At 34.2% G+C, this 21,315-nt stretch overlaps 1 protein-coding gene across 3 annotated transcripts in view; it reads left to right on the top strand.

Moving 5' to 3' along the window:
- CUL2 (cullin 2) overlaps positions 1-19,201 on the top strand; it is a 41,251-nt gene extending 22,050 nt beyond the window's left edge. For all 3 annotated transcript variants that reach the window (XM_014892195.2, XM_014892194.2, XM_014892193.2), the window contains exons 7-21: positions 645-741; positions 832-942; positions 2,149-2,311; positions 3,431-3,555; positions 5,093-5,200; positions 7,220-7,279; positions 7,659-7,787; positions 7,892-7,978; positions 8,487-8,639; positions 9,023-9,100; positions 10,875-10,941; positions 12,043-12,245; positions 14,549-14,650; positions 15,381-15,497; positions 18,586-19,201. In XM_014892195.2, the coding sequence (XP_014747681.1) occupies positions 645-741; positions 832-942; positions 2,149-2,311; positions 3,431-3,555; positions 5,093-5,200; positions 7,220-7,279; positions 7,659-7,787; positions 7,892-7,978; positions 8,487-8,639; positions 9,023-9,100; positions 10,875-10,941; positions 12,043-12,245; positions 14,549-14,650; positions 15,381-15,497; positions 18,586-18,717 (1,732 nt within the window). In that variant the 3' untranslated portion in view covers positions 18,718-19,201. The remainder of the gene's footprint in view (positions 1-644; positions 742-831; positions 943-2,148; positions 2,312-3,430; positions 3,556-5,092; positions 5,201-7,219; positions 7,280-7,658; positions 7,788-7,891; positions 7,979-8,486; positions 8,640-9,022; positions 9,101-10,874; positions 10,942-12,042; positions 12,246-14,548; positions 14,651-15,380; positions 15,498-18,585) is intronic.
- Positions 19,202-21,315: the final 2,114 nt, after the last annotated feature.

The raw sequence follows: 21,315 nt of genomic DNA on the forward strand, positions 1-21,315 counted from the left end.
ATGTTTTTAGCATGCAAAACACTCGTTTTATATTACTTCTATTTTCACCTGAATGGAATTAAAGACAAGATTTTCTTCACTTCATCTCCTTCATTTGAAGCTAAGAACTTGACTGGAAGATGTAAGATTTTCCTTCTCTCATGTATAATTAAACATTGTGACAATGGGCCAGGTGTGTTATTTATTCCACTTGAAATCTACATGTTGAATAGTAGGTATTCAGCAAAGAAAACAGCACGCTTCCTGATGTGATGCTGGTAAAATGGATGGATCTTTTGGAAGGGGCAAGAGTGGGAAGGTAGTCTATATAATAAGGCTATAAACACAAGATGTAAATTACTGTAGCTTTTAAACTACTTGCTTAGAATATGTGATTTGGAATATTTATATCCTTAGCAAATACTTGGAAATTTCATGACCTTTTAATGTTTTTGAACAGTTTATGAATAATTATCTCAACAATTTAAATGCATATGAGAGAAAGAAGTGCATTTTTTATTTTAAGATTAATCTTCTTCAATTTTGCCAATTCAAGCAGAGGAGTTTACTGAAAAAATGTTTTCATCCAATTTTATTTCATTTGGCTATAGATGAATTATACCAGATACCTCCATTCTCATAAATGTTTGCTTTGTCTATTTCAGTGATCGCTGTGGAGAAGACCCAAACCAGAAAGTAATCCATGGGGTTATTAACTCCTTTGTTCATGTTGAACAGTATAAGAAAAAATTCCCCCTAAAGGTAGATACACATTTCTGATTATGTATTTTAATTTGGAATGTTAGTCTAGTATATACATTATTTGTCCTTTAAAAAAATTCTCTGTTCTAGTTTTATCAGGAAATTTTTGAGTGTCCTTTTCTGAATGAAACAGGGGAGTATTATAAACAAGAAGCTTCGAACTTATTGCAAGAGTCAAATTGCTCACAGTACATGGAGAAGGTAAGAGATTCTTCAGTACACATGCAGCTATTAAAATAGTTTTAGTGATGATACATGTTGTCTTCTACAATTCCCATAGTTGTTCTTTGTGTTATGCTTTCATGCAATTGAAATATTATTTTTTAGTGATGTGGTTAATCTGAACATAAACTACAAACCTTGCTATGGATGGTCGGTCAGTATCAAAATATTTCATAATAAATGATGATTCAATGGCATGAAAAGTGAAAAAAAAAAAAGACAAAAAATAAAACATATTAGGTCGATCAGTATTACTTCCTCCCTTCCTTATTTTCTTTCAGTTTGGAATAGGGTAACATTAGAGTTTTAGCAATATGTGGTTAGAGAACACTCTTAAGTTTTTACAAAACATTATTAAAAATTACATAATCTAAAGTGGATTTTCTTTCATTTTGCTTTGTGGTGTATGAAGTTATGTTGTGGTTAAATTACCTGTAATTCTTATACCTTGTTTGAGAAAACAAAGATTAATACAACACTAAGAGTCTGTTCTTGGTCCTATACTATCCACACTACCAAGATGGAAGAGTTGAGAAAAGGGCTGTGAAATTGCTTCTAAGCTAATGGTTTCACACCTGTGGTGAAATTCAGGGACAGGCTAAGACTTCAACTAAATCAAAAGCAGTTTTACCTGTCATTAGCAGTCTGCAGCTGCACTGCTCTCCCTGGATTCCCCTCGTATTCACAGGGTGTTAGTGCTTTTATGGCAGTATTCATATGACTTATCTTATTATAAAGCCTATTGACCTCATTGAGTTATAAAAAGAGCTTTTATTAATAGCTCAGATGTACTCCTAGATGGACTTGGAATAGTAAAGTGATTCTTAGAGTTCTCTTTTTATTAGGTATTGTGGTAAAACTTTCTCAGAAGGAATAAGAAGTATGGTCAGAGAAATTGGGGAGGACTGGTCACAAGGGTAAAGAGAACAAGAAATTTCAAGATGAAAATTATGGAATGCTGGTAGACATCTAGTAGTGATCAAGCCTAATTAGTGCTCAGACTAGATCATATTCATTCAGTAATAGCCTGATTCAGAGGAATAAATTTAATTTTTCAGCATCCTGTACAAGTTCTTTTGTAACTTTATTACTTATTCTTGTTTTTCATTCTACACTGTTGTATATTCTGGTACTGTATTGATTGTCAGTATTTCTTCAGCTCACAGTTTAAACTCTGGTTTGCAGGTTTTAGGTAGATTAAAAGATGAAGAAATGCGATGTCGGAAGTACTTGAATCCCAGCTCATACGGCAAAGTCACTCATGAATGCCAACAGAGGATGGTAGCTGATCACTTGCAGTTTCTACATGCAGAATGTCACAATATTATCAGACAAGAGAAAAGAAGTGGTAAGTCTCACTGGTCACAAGAAGACAGAAATTATTTTTGTTTTATTCACTTAGCATTGCAATTTCCTATCTTTTTTCAATGACCTTTTGTGCACGTAAGCACTTTCAACTAATGTTACTTATCTAGAAATCTCCATTAAACCCTGAATGACATTTTTCTTTTAGCATGTAACTAATTTTTATTCTTCCAAATATATAGTCAAAACCTTCTTTTTACTGTTAACAACCCTTCTTTAAGGTAATGCTCTTTCTCTTTCCTCGTCTTAGTCATCTTAAAAACACACTGAAGTCCTGTGTCCTGTAGAATTGATCATATTTTATGTTTGTGTTTTCATTTGTGAAAACCAATGGCTTTATTTTAACCGATTTCTTCATAATCACCTAACAGGTCAGGCTTATAAAATATTTTGCTCTTGTAGTTATATTCCCTACCTGACTAAAAAAAAGCCATGCTTCCCAATGACTACATGCCTCTTACCTTTGGAAGAATGCATATTCTTACATGGAAGATGGTATCTCCTATGTGAAACAAATTATTTTTCACAATCAAACTCAAATTGTATCTAATAATGGTCTGTTCAGTTTCCAGGGAATTTTTCAATTTTGATCAGAGTCTGGATCTCTTATGTTTCGTTTCTATTTTGGGGATGTGGGGAGGCAAAATATAATAAAAATAGCAGTTGCTTGTTTTGAGCTTTTCTCACCTGAGAAAAATTTCAAGCTACCCCTGGAAGTGAATAAAAAGTCAAGAAGATATCTAAACTGATTTTAGTCAGCTGCTGCTATGGGAGATTTAGGGAGGCTAAGGTTAAAATGGGACACTATTTCTCCACACTAGCCCACCTCTCTTCTTAGAGTCTCTTCTAAAGAAGCTGTATTGGAAGAGTGAGGTAGTCACAATGGCAGGACTCAGTAAATACTGATAATAGGCCTACTCTTTCCTTTTTTTCTTTTGTCAGTGATCCACTGTATTAATTTTTTCCAGTGTTAATTTTTTCTTTGAAAACAGCTGGTCTTGTTTCAGTCTTTAAAAAGTTCTATGTGAAATTATGATATGTTACTAAGTGTTAATTTGTAGTGTTTCTAAGTGTACTCTATAAAAATCTATCTCTGTTACAGACATGGCAAATATGTATACTCTGCTTCGTGCTGTGTCAAGTGGTTTACCTCATATGATTCAGGAACTACAAAACCATATCCATGATGAGGGCCTTAGAGCAACCAGCAATCTTTCTCAGGAAAATGTGAGTTTCCTCAGGCAGCTAAAATGACTATTTGATTAACATTCTTGATTAAGTGTTTGCCCTTTTCCTGTTAGTTTATCAACTGTTTGGTTTTTTAATTTTTCATACATCAAATTGGTTTGAAATGTGATGTAACTTCTCATCAGCATGGTTATCTGTGCCACATTTCTCTATCCTGAGAGCTGATTGTTGTAATTGTTGTGATCTAACCAGAAACAGCTGCAATTTCTTATTGTTGTTTGCTTAATAATGCCAGGGCAAGTAAGTCCTTTTGTTCCATGTATGCATTTTTTCCCTGAATTTCTGGTAAGCCAGTGGTATTTGCTGTTCTGGTATATTAGGAGCCAGTGATTCCATTTTACAAAGACTTGACATCCTGTCCTGATTTCAATGCGGTGGTTTTTGTTGTAGTTATTTTGCTTCATATTGTCATGTAATTTCTGAAAATAATATTATTTATTTTACTAAAGTGTGTTAAACCATTTTCCATTTATGTCTATTTAAATTACTCAATTACATTTTTGTTTCTCCAGCATTGCTATTCAGAGATAAACAACAAGCTTTCATTTGACATTGTATTTGTGCATGTGTACATCTTGCTGTCTAGATCTGTGCTCACTTTAACATGGTGACTTTAGCTGTCCAGTGTTTCTGTCTATAATAATACATAAACATGAGCTATTGTACATTCACTCTGTTACTGACTGCACAGGAGTGCTTACTATTCTGTGACTCAGTGTGCATACTGAAAAGGGACTGAAGTCTTTAGTAGTGTATTTGCTTTCAAATTATTTTTAGGTTTATTCTTTCAAACTAAGAGTATCTACACAGACAAATAAATACAGACCCAAGAGGATGGTGACAATTCACAACCTTATGTAGATAATTTCAAAGTGTGAAATACTCATTCTATTATAAAAGTTACGTACTTTGAAATATTTTTAATGTATGACCTGAGAATGTATTTGGGGAGTTATGCTACAGAGCCAGTGCCTTGCACACTGTTGCACTTGTGCCTGCCAGCTTGTCTGTGTAGGGACTCCTCCAGCTCATGTCAGTCATTTCTATGCAGAATGTGATGCTGGAATGTAGTGCCCAAAATTCAATTGGTAACTGTCCTATGTAGGAAAATGCAAAGGGATCATCCAGATTTTCTGTCTCTGAAGTCACTGTGTAGGAGAAGCAGCAGTTTATTATATCAGTTGCTTGATTGCTGTATTTATTCTATCATTAATGATTTTTGAAAGGCTAATAAAGGGTTTTAGGGAAAAATTAGATGGCTCGAGAGCAGTATAGACTCAAATCTAGGTTGCATAGCGGGACTGTAAATGTAGCTTAGACTTTTTATTTCCAAAACATGCTTTAGCACCATGGTGTGAGAGTACAGCAATGCAGAATCCATCTTCTCAAAAATCACTGTAGTATTAATTTTCTCAAAAAAGAGTAATTCGTAAAGAAACTACAACTAATGTAGATATATTTATGTTTGATACTGCTACTTCTCTCATTAACTTGCTTTCTTTATCTACCCTCTCAGATGCCAACTCAGTTTGTGGAGTCAGTTTTGGAAGTACATAGTAAATTTGTTCAGCTGATCAACACTGTTTTGAATGGTGATCAACATTTTATGAGTGCCCTTGACAAGGTAAATTTTACTTAAGTAAACAAAGCATTGGAAAACAAAATCCAGGACCCTGATTCAGGCTCACCAAAACTCTTCACGGCATCAACACATGTTCAATGATAGTTCATATGCAGTCCTTCTAGTGTAGAACTGCAGTGGAGTGAAAGGCAGTCCAGTGTAAGGGAAAAGATACATTAAAGGAGACCACTTTAATACTTATTTTCTGAAAGAAAGAACTCTCCTTTCGTCTTATTTCAAAACACAAAATTGGTGCTGATCCATTTAGTGTAAATAGAAGTGCAGATAATGAGTAGGCAACTGAAGGGGTTTTGGAGGTTTGTTAATTCTTAGGTGCATTTGAACTTGAATTTGCTTGCTGAAATAATGTTTATCTCTGAATGCTCTTAGTATTACTTCCACGGAATCTTTGCTTAGATTTTTTCAAGTTGACTATAAAGAGTATCTGGAAGCTTACATTACTTCAATCACTGCCAGGATAGGTAACTTTTTCCAGAAGATAGCTGCACTTGGATTTAAATAATAAATATATAGAAAGAGGCTTGCTGCTCTTTTATTTGAAATACATAGCCATGCAAGTATTCAAGATAACAGTTCTAATTATCATAAATTTTAATAGTAATAATTATTAATTATAACTAATAATTATTAATTATAACTAATAAATTCCTTTCTTTAATTTCCTGTCACAGGATGCACACCTACAGTTCATTGCTCTTTTGTGGTGTGTGCAGTAGTTGCAGTTTGTAGAAATGTCAGAGTCTTGACGTTAAAGTCAAAGCTTTGATGAATTTCAGTCAAGGTTAACCTGAAAAGGCATAATGGAGAAGCTGCCAGTGATGGTCCCAACAGTAGTTGCCCATCTGTATTTGTGACACTGATAAAATAATTATTTAGCATTTTAAAACAAATACTTCAATGCCAAATGCATTTTTCTCTCCATTGCAATTATTGTCATGTACCAGAAGGTGGAGTAGCATGAGATTGACAGCTTAATTTGCTAAGACATAGGCAGTGTACTTTTTTCTTAAATGCATCAGTTCTTCATTGAACTTTCTTACAATAAATATTTAAAACATTGATTTTGATGATGGATATCAAAATTGCTATTGCTGCCTCTAGTATTATTGCAAAAGTGTGCTCCAACTTTAAAGAGTTTCCTATTTCTTGTCAAGTAATTCATTCTTTTCTCAGAGGAATTATAGCAATTTTAGAATCTTGAGATATTATACGAAGAGTTCCTTGTCCATTTGTCCTTTATAATAATAACAACAATATTTTCCTTCTACAGAGGAGCTATAATTCCTGGGAACTATGGTCATGCAGTATTTTTGTTTCATTGTTAGTTTACAACTCTAATTTAAATGTGACATGTAGTTTAGAAACTCCATTATTTTTTTCATTTCTAAACTGCCATTATCTCTTTCCTTTTTCATCTTATTCAGGTTTTCTTCAGCCACCATATTGTTTGTACTCTACTGCTTCAAATTTCCACTTTCAGCAATACATTTTTCTCCTCTTCGGTGTATGAAAAAATCCAACGACCAAAAGCACTTAGGTTTCTTACTCTTGTGAACACGTCATACAAGTTTTTCAGCTTAACACACATGATGTTGATGTGCTGCTACTCAAATCAACTTTATCTGCACTTATTCCTAAGTTTCTTTCCATCCGTTCTTTTGGATCATAATATTGCTGTATACCAAAATCGTCATATTTTTGTGAAGTTTCTAATCAGGACTTAATTTGTTCTTTGGTTTTCTGTAATTATTTTTCTTCCTCTACTCTTTCCACTTTTACTTAATTCTCAACTTAAAAACGTTTAACAACCAAATTCTCATAGAGCAATAATTTAAACCTTCTTACTAGTTGTTCCTTTTTTTACCTTCTTTTGTGTAGTTCAGTTTTATAGGACCTCAGATGGTCTTTGCCCTGAGGATTTTCTTGATTTCTTCAAATTTCATAAAAGAAAAAAGCTTAAGTCATTGACAATTTTTCTCTTTTCTCCATGTTTTTATGTAGGCTTTGACGTCAGTAGTTAACTATCGGGAGCCCAAGTCGATCTGCAAAGCACCTGAATTGGTAAGTGCTGCACACAGAAAGTAATAATTCTTGTATATAACCATCAAATGAATTGCCGTTGGGTCCTTCACATCCATATCCAGCTCTCACACTGGGTCACACTCAGGTGTGTATTTCAGCAGTAACAGCTTAAGCTGCACACACATTTTGTGAGCGTGCAAAATTGCTATGGTTCTCATTTTTTATATAAACTGTATTTTCTGTGAATGTAGAGTGTATCATTTGCCTATGAATACAGCCCTTGTATAGAATGTGAGACTATAGACTGTGACTTATTTCGTGTTTGAACTGTTGTAGAAATTTGGAAATACCTTGGCATACAATTGTTCTCAAGCTTGACAAGTAGGTTTGGGTTTGATTTTTCTTTTTTTAATTTGAGCTGGCCAAATACTGTGACAACTTGTTAAAGAAATCAGCAAAAGGAATGACAGAGAATGAAGTAGAAGACAAACTTACAAGTTTCATCACTGTTTTCAAATACATTGATGACAAAGATGTATTCCAAAAGGTAACTTTTCCTATCCAATAATGGTTAAAATGTCACATTTAAAGCATACTTGAAGAATGTGGTTATGCTTCTTAAAATCCTCATCTCTGTTTTTTTTAATGCAGTTCTATGCCAGAATGTTGGCAAAAAGATTAATTCATGGTTTGTCTATGTCTATGGATTCTGAAGAAGCGATGATAAATAAACTGAAGGTAAGGTAAATATTCTTCTAACAGAATAAAAAAATGTAGGAAAATGTAGTATTGAGAGGCAGCAGCAGAGGGTGCCAGAGGTAACTTAGCAATCAGTAAATTTGTTTCCAATAGCTGAAAGCAAAAGCTAGTTTTTGGTAGTCTATGAAAGATAAAAGGCTGAGTATCACCTAGGCATTTGAGATTTTTATTAGATTTTGGATAATTTTATTAGCTGTATTCAAGTCATTCATGTTAACATTTAAAAAGCACCAAGGACTTTCATAAACATGTCTATCTTTTGATTATATAAAACAATATTTTTCATATAGATTAATGTATGTAAGGTGAAACTAAAGTAAATGTGATAATTTTATTTTACAGTGTTTGTTTTTTATTGTAACTAGTGTTTTCTGTAAATATAAAACTCTTCTGCTGAGTAGATTTTCATGTTGCATTAGTGAGGGAATGTAATTTATATGATGAATACTGTTTTCATTTTGAAACCTGTTGCAATATTTTTTCACAGCAAGCCTGTGGTTATGAATTTACCAGCAAGCTCCATCGAATGTATACAGACATGAGTGTTAGTGCTGATCTCAACAATAAATTCAACAACTTTATCAAAAACCAGGACACAATCATTGATTTGGGAATTAGTTTTCAGATATATGTTCTACAGGTACTAATGTATGTTTATTGCTGCTGAGTTATTTGTACTTATTTTTTATGTTCTGATAACAAATACACAATTTTTCTAATTATGAATACTTCTTTATATGAAAACTGATGGCTTGTGATCATTTTGGAATTGCTTAATTTCCTAGTGTCTTTATAAAATCAACCCACTAGGTCCCTAAACAATAGTGATATAAAATTTCAGTCTCAATTCTCAGTGGGGTGTGCAGAAAATGCAGTAAAAAATAATCAGCAAAACTTCCTGAGTGAATTGATTGTCTTATGACATAATGTATGCTATACGTCCACTTAAGAGTGTTTTATGGTTTTTTTTATCTATATGTTGTATGAAAATGTTAATGCTTTTATTTTTCCTAATTCTTTTAGGCTGGTGCATGGCCTCTAACTCAGGCTCCTTCTTCTACATTTGCAATTCCTCAGGAACTGGAAAAAAGTGTACAGATGGTAGGTTAGTAGGTGTAAACATGTGGAAAATATAAAATAACTCCGAATGAAAAAATCATCACTCTGAGAGAGAAAAACTTGAGCTATTGCATTATGATTGTAAATTATGGCTATCATGTTTCCAGTCCATATGCAATGTGGAAGGGTCACCCAAATACCTTACTGAAATTATCTGTGTATTTGTGTAGCTTTTTCACATATCTCTTTGTGATTCATAACCACTTCGTGATTGCTGAGAGAGATGCTAATAAATGCAATCAAATGAACTGGCTTGGTTCTTAGCTTCAAAACCAACTTCTAATATTTAGATAAAACAAGATTCTATTTCTAATATTAAATCTGAACCATCTTAATAGTGATTAAGATGCAAATACAGGTTTCTTGTTCCCTGTTTCATAGAAGCTGTTCAAAGTCAAGCTTTGTTCAAACTTCTCTAAAGCTCATTTTAGGATTTCTCAAAGCAGTAAAGGTTTTGCTTTAGCCAAATATTTTCTTCTTATGTGATTATTTCTGCTATTTTCTATTCTGCAGAGGTATTTTGTTGCTTTTGATTATATTATTGTATTCTAAATGTTATCTGTACAAAGTTCGTTAAAATACAAAGTATTTGTATTGATCTTTGCTAAGGTGTATTTAATGGTGAAGTACAATTTAGGCAACACAAATTTTGAATTATTGGACATAAGAGATTTAAGCTGGTTTTATACCTTAAATTGTTATTTGATGTAGGTTATAATGGCAAATTTCTTCTGTAGTGAAGTGTCTTTTTCTTGTACTACTACTGAGTATTAGGACTACTTACTCAGCTTTAATTTCCACTTATGTGGCACTTGGATTTAGCAATATAATGGTTTCCAACCTACACTACAGGATCACCAGGTGACTGAGATTTTGCTGTCTTTGTGGGTTTAAAATAGGACTATTGTCAGTTGTGCCTCATGGAAAATTAGTACAGAACTGTGTATCAGAAGCAGCTCAGAGTCTGGTTTGCTTACCTAATTTCACCATTTTGCCATTTTAAAGGAGCAAAGTTACTCATGTGTGACTTAGCTAGAGATCAGTGCTTTAAACTAGAATCCCCTAAAGAAACAGAACATGACCTTGAGAGGGGAGTCTGAAAATTGTCTGACAATGTCTTTATTTAATGTTTATTTAATTTGATCATTTGACCCCTGAAGAGAGTTCTTTTAGGATTCTGGCAAGGATTTAGAATGAAAAACAGTTTTGCAATTGCACTCCAAAGTATGTGAGTACTTCAGTAACTGGGCAACCTCTTCAGCAGCTTTTTCTGAGACTGCTGGAGCTTCCTGTAAGTGTAAGTGTATATTTATCTGAGTGGTGTACAAATACTGGTTTTTATACTGTGCAAGCTTGTGGGTGGAGAAAAACCTAATTCCTAAAGAGGAATTCCTAAAAAGTCCTTGTTTTTATGTTTTCTTTCAATGTTAATCAGAGTTGCCATACCAAACCAGAATAAGCCAAATTGGTGTGTGTACACAGTGTTGGCATTGTGGGGTTTAGGGAGTTTGATCCCATTTTAGGGAAAGATTCTTTGAATCTGCTTAAGTTTTTCTCCTTGCCAGAGGTAGACCTCAAATTAGGATTGAGTCATCACTCATCTTCTGAAGGAAAATGCTGTCCTGAATTCATCTGCAGTGTTTGCATCCAGTGTGATGGACATAAAACCCGTATTTCCTCATTAGGGAGGTAGGGTGATGATAAACTGTTGTGAGTAGTTATATGTGTGACTAATGATGTTCATTTTGTTTTGCAGTTTGAATTATTTTACAGTCAGCATTTTAGTGGAAGGAAGCTTACTTGGTTACATTATCTTTGTACAGGTAAAAATAAGTGCTTTGCTAAGCTTATGATCTAACAGTTATTTGCTGAAAGTTCTTTTCAAATGGCAAAAGACTGAAGCATTGGAACATTATTTTGCATTTTACATCAACAGACATATTTTGTGTTATAAATTAATTTAATATTTATTACTTAGAATTTCCAAAATCTGTGTTTTGTAAACTTGCATACCTGTGATTCATTAAATCCTAGTAAAACTAGAGTTGCATGTTCTTAACTGCAAAAAAGCACTGCAGAACTGCTAAGTTAATAACAATTGCCCTGGAATTGTTTCTGTAGTGTAGATGTTCCTTACATAAATACTAAATAATTTTAACAATGCATATTATACTCTTTTACTCAGGTATGTGAGTATCTACATAAATACTTATATTTACTATATAGGAATAGATGATAAAAATACCTTAGAAGATATTAAATTATAATTTATTTTACTAAGTGCCAGTCAATCATGTTTTATTTTAAGTGCTTTCAGTATCAGGCTTTAACAACTGAGCACTGCAACATACCACACGGAGGTGAAAACCATACTAGTCTACAACAATGTAATGTAATGAAAATCTAGTTCTGGTAATAGGAGAATAAATCTGCTTTCAGGTAGATTTCTTCAGTGCTTTTTGTTTTCCATGGGAATTTTAAAAATATAAGAATATGAAAAGTTTTTGATGGACACGTATTTTAGTGTGTTTTGAAATCTTTCCTTTAAACAACTTTCCTGTTAATCAGGATTCTGTGTAAACTATTAATTGAAGTTTATGCATTGCAATATATTAAGGCTACTTGGATTTTTAAAAATATTATATATTATAATTATTGTATATTATAATTATATAATTATAATTTTTATTTATTATATTGCACTATTTTTCTAGTATTTATAGTTAATCAGGGTGAGGGGAGTGTTGTAGGCCATATTATATTATAGTAAATTCACAGCATCAGTTGTCATTGTCTCATTTCAAGTGTTAAATACAGACTTGTGTTGAATGTCTGGAAATGTAGGAGGAGCTCTAGTAATTAGGCTTCAGATGACTTTTCAGCACCTTTCATCAGTTTATAAAATACTACTTGTATCATTACAGGTGAAGTAAAAATGAATTATTTGTGCAAACCTTATGTAGCCATGGTCACAACATACCAAATGGCAGTGTTGCTTGCCTTCAACAATAGTGAGACTGTCAGCTACAAGGAGCTTCAGGACAGTACACAAATGAATGAGAAGGAACTGACAAAAACCATCAAATCTTTGCTTGATGTCAAAATGATCAACCATGACTCAGACAAGGTATGCCATAATGATATAAAAAGTTTCATGTTTTCAGTCTTGTCATCCTCATATTTGTTGAGGACTATTTTTAATATCCATTATTTACTTTTATTTTTCTAAGCTTTATTTTTTACCCTTGTGAAAAATTGTAAATCCCTACTCATAAGGAAAGAGGCAGGAGAAAGTAAAGTACCTGTCATACAGGTTTTCTATGGCTGTGGCAGTATGAAAAGGTGATCGTGCAGGGACTCTTCATTGTTTCTGTTGCCTTGCTTTCAGAGTTGTACTGAATCACAGGAAGGAGCCTGAGTAGTAAACCAGAGTCTTACAGTGATCCTAAAAAAATATTTGTGGGATTTAGACACTGAAAGCAACAGCAACCAAATTCTTCCTTGCTGCCCAGTAATATCTGAGCTTTGTTTGTGATTAAGGCAGTGGTTAATACTTCTTTTTCTGACTCTGTCTCATCCTTCTGTATAGCCTATGTGAAACTTTTTTTTCCCCATAAAGCAAAGGGCACAGACTTTACTCTGTTAAGTAAGGAACACTGCAGAAGTGCCTGTGCATCCCATACAGACATTAGCATGTGCTTCCAGCTCACCCAGAAAGCCCACTGTGCAGACAGTACCAGACAGAAGAAACTGACATAAGCTGTTCAGTTCGCTTACAAGAAGAAATCCAAAGCTGCTAGCTGCTTTTGTTTTTAACCAGGAAAATTTTAGAAAATGGAAAGTGAGATCACAAGGAAGATCTTATGTTTGGCTGAAGCATAGGACATGCTTCCAATATCTAGAAATGAGCTCAGGCTGGAACAATTGCTGGGGAGAGGTCTGTTAAACCACATGGGTCAAATAAAGCAGTGGGAGCTATTACAGGAAACAGAGAGACCTCTAATAATCTTAGAACATTGCCTGTTATTTAAAGGATGTACATTTATTTATGTCTGTTTCATAAGGTTCACCCAGTTTCTTAAAGCTTATGCCTTGGAAGAAGGAATAATACAGCTTTCTGACCCCTTTTACTTTTTAATGTTTACCACTGCATTTTCCAGTTCTTTACCTTCCAGACTGTTGTATTCAAGTGTCTTTACTATTTCTGTTTTCTTTGCACTCCATCCAGCAATGTGATAGTAGATCTGTAGACAGTCTATCAGCTTACTTATTAAATAAACAAGTGAGCTTTGGTGGCTTAAGCAGTGGAATTCAATACACAAACTTCTCTTTACCTGTATCTGAGCCAAACAGAAAAGTACAGGGTAATAAATGTTGTAGTTTGCTTTTGCTTGTTTGTTCATTTTTTGAACAGGTGTGAGGGAAAGAGTAGGAGAAACTTTGGGTAAAATCTTCATTGATTCATGCTCAACACACAATTTATTTTGGTTTATATTCAACTATGTCAGCAGAATAATGCTAAAATGTAATGTTAGCCTATTTTTTGTTTGCTTATTATTTTTTAAACTCTTGGTCTTTCCCCTTTTGTGTTCTATTTTCTATACTATGCTTGGTATCCTGGTTTCAATATATATTGTAACCAAGACTATTTGTCACAAGATATAAAATGAGAATTAATATTGGTTTGAGTGCATATTTAGATAAATATTTTCTGTGTTTACTAAAATGCTTGTGCTTTAGACAGTTTGGCAAGATTCCAAGGTCTCAGAATCCCAGTAACTTTATTCTGGTGGAAATTGGTAATACTTGTACAGAGTCTTGCCTGGAAACTGCAGAGATGTGTCCAGTCATGCTGTGTTGAATGTAAAGGTGATTTTACTGTGAGGGGGAAAAAAAAAAAAAATATATATATACACAAACATATATATGTGGAAAATAATTGAGATTAATCTGCAGATAATGTACACTGTAGAATTTGCAGTTTGTCAGCTATTTCTGCTATAACATACAAAATGCTTAGATACTTTTCCTTAAATTCTGGAAGACAACTTAAAAATTATAAAAGCAGCAGCTCCCCTTTGAGGTCCTGTCATAAATAACTGCAAATCCTACTTTTTTGCAGGGAGAAAATGACTTCAAATGGAGAGTATTTGCAACTAAGATAAGCTATCAAAGTATTAGAGGAGAATTGCTTGTTAACAAAATTCCTGTATGTCAGAGTTCTTCATAGTGTTTTCTGAAATAGACTTGATTTCTAGGTCAGTTAAACTAGCTTTAAAAATTACCCAGTTCAAGTGGCGTTTTAGAATTTCCAGCCACAAATCTGAAATTTTTTCTCTGTATGTGAAACCCTAACTGTGACTTTTCAAACTAAATTGTTACTATTTTCTGGTACCATTTCTAATTTTTAAAAATTATTCTCTATTACAGGAAGATATAGAGACAGAGTCTACATTTTCATTAAATATGAACTTCAGCAGTAAACGAACAAAGTTTAAAATTACCACATCAATGCAGAAAGACACGCCACAGGCAAGTATTCTTTGGTGTTTCTAGCCTGAATAGCTTAGAAAGTTTATTTTTCTGAAATGGAATTTACTGTGTTAGTTTGGTGTAGTAAGCAGCTATCGGATTGCCTAAGATTTACAGAAGAAATTTTGTGAGTTTAAAGCTTAAGCAACACAATTTTTTTTTACTTAAAATATGGGCAAGAGAAGATGAAATAGGGAACAAGAAAGTAGAAGAAATAGATAAACAAAATGGTAATTGCAAATGGTATTGATGTTTAGTCTATATCGTGAGACTTTTTTGTTGCTGGTGTTTATAACAGCAACTTACTGCAAGAACAGCAGAACCAATCAACTGTTTTCCTACGATTTTGTATGCTTTGGCAACTAAAATCAACTCCTGTGTTGTTAATCCGTGTTCTCAGTATATCTCCTGAGACACAGGATTTTGTACAGGATAGGTATGTGCTGCCAAACTCAATACATTATAGTCAATTCTGCTTGCTTTTCTCCCTAGCAAAAATGTTGGTTGGTTTAGATGCCTCTCTCCTACCTTCCTATTGACTTTCATGAAACCTGATATCCTTGATTTATGGACATACTTTTCCTGGAATTGAACTACACCTGCATTTTTTTAATTAGTTCATCACTTTTAGTAAAGTAAAAATTATAGATTCAAGATACTTTTATACTTTTATCTTTATTTGTCTTCCTGTATTTTGAGCATTGCTGTTGCTCTTTTCATGGTATCACAGGAGATGGAGCAGACCCGAAGTGCTGTAGATGAAGACAGGAAAATGTACCTTCAAGCTGCTATTGTCCGTATCATGAAAGCACGCAAAGTGCTGCGACATAATGCTCTTATTCAGGAGGTAAGAGAAAGTCCTTGAGCTTGATTTGATGAAAATCTTCAGGATAATAGGGTAAAACATCCAGCTACAAAACTCAATCATGTGGAAACCAGTACTCCAGTGAAAGTGAGAACTTCCCCGGGGTTTATTTTGAACTGGAGTACTAGTTGGGATCTCTCAATCTCACGAATGTGTCTTAGCACCAAAGCATTAAGTTCTTGCTCTTTCCTGTTAGCTGGTTCTATGCCAAGAATGTTGTATCCTATAAAAATCATTGCCAGAGCTATGAGTTCGGTTGAAAACATGAATAGGGATATTCTAGTGTGGAGTTTCCACAGGAGCACTTAGCCAATTTTGTGCTCTAGTAATTATTTTATTATAAATCACGTTTTAAATTTTAGAAGTTGTCTGAGTATGGAGAAATGCACTTTTTAATCTCCCTTTTCCACAAGGTGGTACAGTTCTCTAGATATTTTAGATTCCAGATTAATGACCTGTGAACTGTCACAGGCTGGCTTGGAAAGAAGTGCTATTTCTTTAGTTTTTCTCCCACTTTCCCATCTGTTGGTTGCCTGCCTAATTGTATTTCTCATTCCAGCCTAACATTTGCTTCTTCCAACCAGTTCCCAGTTTTACTTTTCTCAAACTTCCAAAGCTCTTTCTTCAGTTTAATTTGTTCTTGAATCTCTGAGCCTTGCTGGATGGCCTCAGAGAAGGCTGGTGGGAGAGGGAATAAAAATTCCTGCTTTATTCAACCATTTTGAGCATAGAGATGTAGAGACATTGAGTAATTTGTGGTGGTGGAGGAAACAGTTTACCACATCCACTACTTAATTTTTATTACTTAAAATACACCTAGCAGCAGCAGGAAGTTTGTAAGCCCAGAAGATGCAGTGCAAGACCTCTTAAAGGCTTTGGATATTGAAGAAATGTTTATACACAAATAGTCTGAAAGCAAGCTTAATTTGAGAAGTCTGATTTTGAGTATCTAAAAGATGAGGCAGCATAGGTCCTGATTTTTCTCAAAATCTTTGTTTATTTGGTTTCCATTATTTAAATCATCCACGCAATTATGATGAAATCATGTAAGAATTTGCATTTAAAGCTAGGAAATTATAGGCAAGCAAGCCCTCTCTTCTTTGAAAATACTTTTTTTGCCCACTGTCAAATTATTAGAAAAATTTCTTGAAATGTGCTTTGCTTGACACCAGTTTATAAGGATGAATAGATCACAAATCTTCCTCTTGGAAACAAGTCCTTTCTGGTTGTTTATTCCTTTGTGTAACTGAAGGGCCACTTAAATGCCCCTGCTGTGTTTTGCTCTTGCAGGGCTCTTGCAGAATAGTAACATTAGGACCTTTTTCTTGAGCTTTGCGAGAAAGGTGGATATTTTCATGGTTACTCGGTTAAAAATTAAGTATAGTTGAGAGAATATGGCTGTGATATTGTTACTAATTCTGGTCCCATTGTTATTTTTGTTATGCTGTTTTAATTGATACATTATATATAAAAATATAAATGTGCTGTTGGACCTCATGAGTAAGAACGAATCTTTCTGAAAGGAGTCTGTTTCCTATGAAGAGTTAATACTTTCTCACCTCGTTAATATATTTTTTTTTTAGCTATAAGGGCAGGATTACACTGTTAGAGAGATATTTCAGAGACTCCTAACCTTAATGTAGTAAGCTCTGATTCTAACACTTAGACTAGAGCACCACACACTTCATTTAGGGTAAGGTGTTGAAGAAAATACTCCAGGCCCTTGGTAGATCTGTATGTGTCAGGATGTGGTGTTTGTGGAATTGTTAATTGTGTTAGATATGCCCTGATAATTTCAACTCTAGCTCGATGTTGCAGTTGCCTGCAGGATAAGGTAGCTTTTCCTATAAAATGAGTCAGTCTGGAAGAGTAATGGAGGGGAGTCAGAGCAATCATTCCCAGAAAATTTTTATTCTGGCCATCAGGTATTTCTGTCTATCCTTCTTACCTGTACTATCTTTGATTAAAAAAAAGTAACAACAACAAGAAAACCCATACCAATACAAAATTCTCTCCTTTGTTCTCTCTGTCTTAAGTAAATATATGAAGTGTGGTGATGATAATCAGCTTCAGTGGAGGGCTAAGTTAGGTGAAATCCGAGCAGATCTATCAGCTTGTTAGCACCCAGTTTCTCCTGACTTGCACTGCTGTGGAACTTACCAGACCCTTGGCTGTTAGCCCAACAAAACTCACTCTTTTGAGCTTTTTGTTTGCTTTGCTGGGTGAGTTCCACCTGGTGAATTTTGTTGGCTCACAGAGGGCCCCAGCAAACTCTAGAGCTGGGACAAAGCCAGCCATGAGGAGTTGTAAAGAAAACTGAAAATTCAGCTGATATAAAAATAATTTTCTTTACAGAAGAAATAAGAAACTAAAGGCAAAATATATTGTGACACTTGAGTAGTAAGATCTTTTGTTTGAAAAGTTTTCCTGCTTATAGATTTGCATGTTCTATTATTACACACAATTTCTTCCCCTTCTCTACAAGAGAATGGGCAGAACTAAGAACTACTAAAAGACATCTAAAGTTTTGCCTGGAATAGCAATTTCTTCCACAATGCAAATATAGATTTGTTTTTAAAATAACTTCTTGTATGTATTAAAAAGTTCCAGCATAGCCAGATGGAACTCAGGAAATTGTAGGTCTGTCTTCGATGACTGAAGACAGAGAAGTTCATCCTGATTGTCTCCAATTGTATAGGGAAGGAGGTTAGTGGTAGGGGAACTCCACTGTGATAGTAGTCAAGAAAAATGTTAATATTAGATTAATTTTTAACGTGGATATCTGTCTTCATTTGTACTGTGACAAATGAAGCAAGCAAGAAGAATTAAGAGATCTGAGGAAAATGTGGCCAAAGTAACCAGTGAGCTGACCAGTCAGTTTCACCATCCTGACACTAATACAGCGAGATACTTTCTTGGTTGTTATAAATTAACTATTCCAGGGTTATATAATCCTGTCTTTAAAAGAAAAATATGCTGAATTTGCGTTAAAATCTTTGGCAAATATTTAGATGACATTTATAAATGCAAAAAATAAAAACAACACAAAAAATATGTCTTTCTTTTGCAGGTGATTAGCCAATCAAGAGCTAGGTTTAACCCAAGTATCAGCATGATTAAGAAGTGTATTGAAGTCCTGATAGACAAACAGTACATAGAGCGAAGCCAGGCCTCTGCAGACGAATACAGTTATGTAGCATGATGTTGCTATCCTGCAGGTATGATTGTAAGGAGATCATTGCTGTCACTGTTTGGTGTGTTCCTGTGGGAAGAGGCAGGCCTGTGCCTCCATAATTGGTCACTTGGCAGCCCCTGTTTTTCTGCTGTTTACAACATCACCAGTGCCATGTCATGAGCGTCAATGAAAATGCCTATAGATATTTCAAGCTCATGTCATTATGACATTTCTTAAAACTTTACTAAAAGAATGAGTGAAGTATTGCTGAAATGTGGAGAATTGGTTGGGTACCATGCTTTTTTTTTCCCCCCCCCTCCCCTTTCACGTTTGCAGTTGATGTTTTTTAATGTATCTTAAGACAAAGTAAAAAAAAATCACACAAAAAACCTAAATATTGTAATATGACAGATAACCTAATAATTGTATCTACATTAAAATGTACAAAAATGACGAACATGATACTGCTGCTTGTCAAATAAAAAAATAAAGTTATATAATGTGTCTCGAATGATTGTAGAGCTGGATATAGCATTAATGTCTGTAAATATTATTCAGGCCTGAAGAGTAGAAATAATGTTACGTGTTTGGATTTTGGATAACCTCAGAAGTAGGTCTGACATAACAACTAATTTATACAAAACTGAATACCAGGTATGTCATGTTTGATGTGATTATAAAAAATATTTATGGTTAAGTGCACATCTTGTTTTCTTGAGATTAGGCTAATTTACATTCTCAGTGCCTGAAGGCCTCCCCTGTGTCTGTTAATCCTACACTGTAGGAATACGTTACAAGAGAAAATAAACTGACATTTGAGGGGATTTAAGTGGTGTAGCTCACAAACACTTAGGAATAGTAATCATGAGCATCAAAGATAGAGTTCAGTGGCTTGTGAAACCACCTTCTTAGTGGGAAAGCCTATAGCAGACTGCTAACTGAAAAATGTTTTTTCTTTAATGTATTGGGTAGAAACACTACATGGATGGGTATCTGTGTTTGTTTCCACATAAATTCATACTGCCTGTTTCTTGTTTTCCCTCCTGACTCCTATGGTTGTTTTTATCGTGTTTTGTTTTCTTCTGCCCCAATTAGATTTCCAGCTGTTAGGGTGAGACAAGAAATCCACAGGCTATTTCATGTCCTATGTTTGTTCATCAGGGTTGTTCACTCTCAAACAAGCAAACTATAATTTTAAAGGGTACTGACTCTACCACTGGAAGTGAATGGAATATAAGAGTATTGAGAGTTTGAACACACTGAATGCCTGCTGCAGAAAAGAGTTTCCTCATGGCTGTGTGGGCAATTATGATTGACAAGATAAATATTAAGTTTAAATGTTCTATTTTTGCCAGATTTATTTGCGTGCATATAAAAATACATATGAAGGTATATACTATTTGCAGTATTTTTTTAGATTGTGTAGTATCACCTACTAAAAATCCACACATCAAGAACTAATTTTAAAGAAATAAAACTTTGGAGGGAGCTTTTTACTCTTTTTTTCTTTTTTCTAGTTCTTCTCTGTATGAAAGGCTTCTCTCTCAACTCTCAGGTTGTTGCTCTCTCTTATTTCTTAAGTGGTATTGCATTACCATATATACTATCTCGAGGGTATAGGAAACTTTCTATGGTTAACTAGGAAATGCATCAAGAAGTGGTGCTATGTTCTTCTGATGTGGATTTTGCTAAGGATGAATAAAGGGCAATAAATAATAAAGGGCAGTAAAGATTCCTTCCATATTTATGGTGTTTTATCCCACTATGCTAAGATCAAGATTTTTTACGTGGATTTATGTCTTCAAGAAGTGAGGTTTTTTAACTAATTGTAATATGGTGCTGTAGAACATTGTCTCAAATGTTAATTTAGAGTTGTCTCTATGTGGCGAGACAGCACAGGTGCTTAAACTCACCAGGTGTAGTAAACAGGAAACATATCAGCAGAGATTTTGACTGGAGTGACTTCTGTTTCAGTGTGGAGCATTTCTGTACTTGATAAAAAAGAATTAATTCATTACATCTTAGGAAAAAAAATAGGGGCAATATTCTATTACATAACAAAATTTTTAAAAAGGAAAAATATTTCCTGAATGCTGAATTAGCAGATCCTTTCTCGAGAAAATGAACTAACACTGACACCAAAGTTTCTGGAAACAAATGTGTTTTATCTTGTAACTTGTATTTGAGTCAACAGATTTTAAGCTTGTTCATAAAAGCGTTAATAAAAGCTTTATTTAAATATAGATTCCAGTAGCAAAATTTTAAGGCCAAGTTTGAAGAAGGCTTGGCCAGTTTATTTTCAGAATCATTTCATAGGCAACACAAGAACTTCACTGCTCTAGCCCAAACGTGCAAGGTTTTAACATTACCTTATCTCAATTTTTGCATACCTAAACCATCATTTTGGGTTTTAGGTAAGCATGCTGCTGAGTTGAGACATGTTTAGTGAGTTAAAAACATTCATCTATTTCAGTGCAGTTGGCATCCCCAGATGATGTCTTTCATAATTACACACAAACTCAGTCTTTTTGGTGCCTCTTAGGAAATGTTGTTGTAGCTGGGAAACATTTTGAATTTTACCTTATAAATCACACTTTCCCCCTCGGGAAAAGAGCAGTGCAAAAT

The sequence above is a fragment of the Sturnus vulgaris genome, chromosome 1 (assembly GCF_052056855.1).
Source record: "Sturnus vulgaris isolate bStuVul1 chromosome 1, bStuVul1.hap1, whole genome shotgun sequence".
NCBI lineage: Eukaryota > Metazoa > Chordata > Aves > Passeriformes > Sturnidae > Sturnus > Sturnus vulgaris.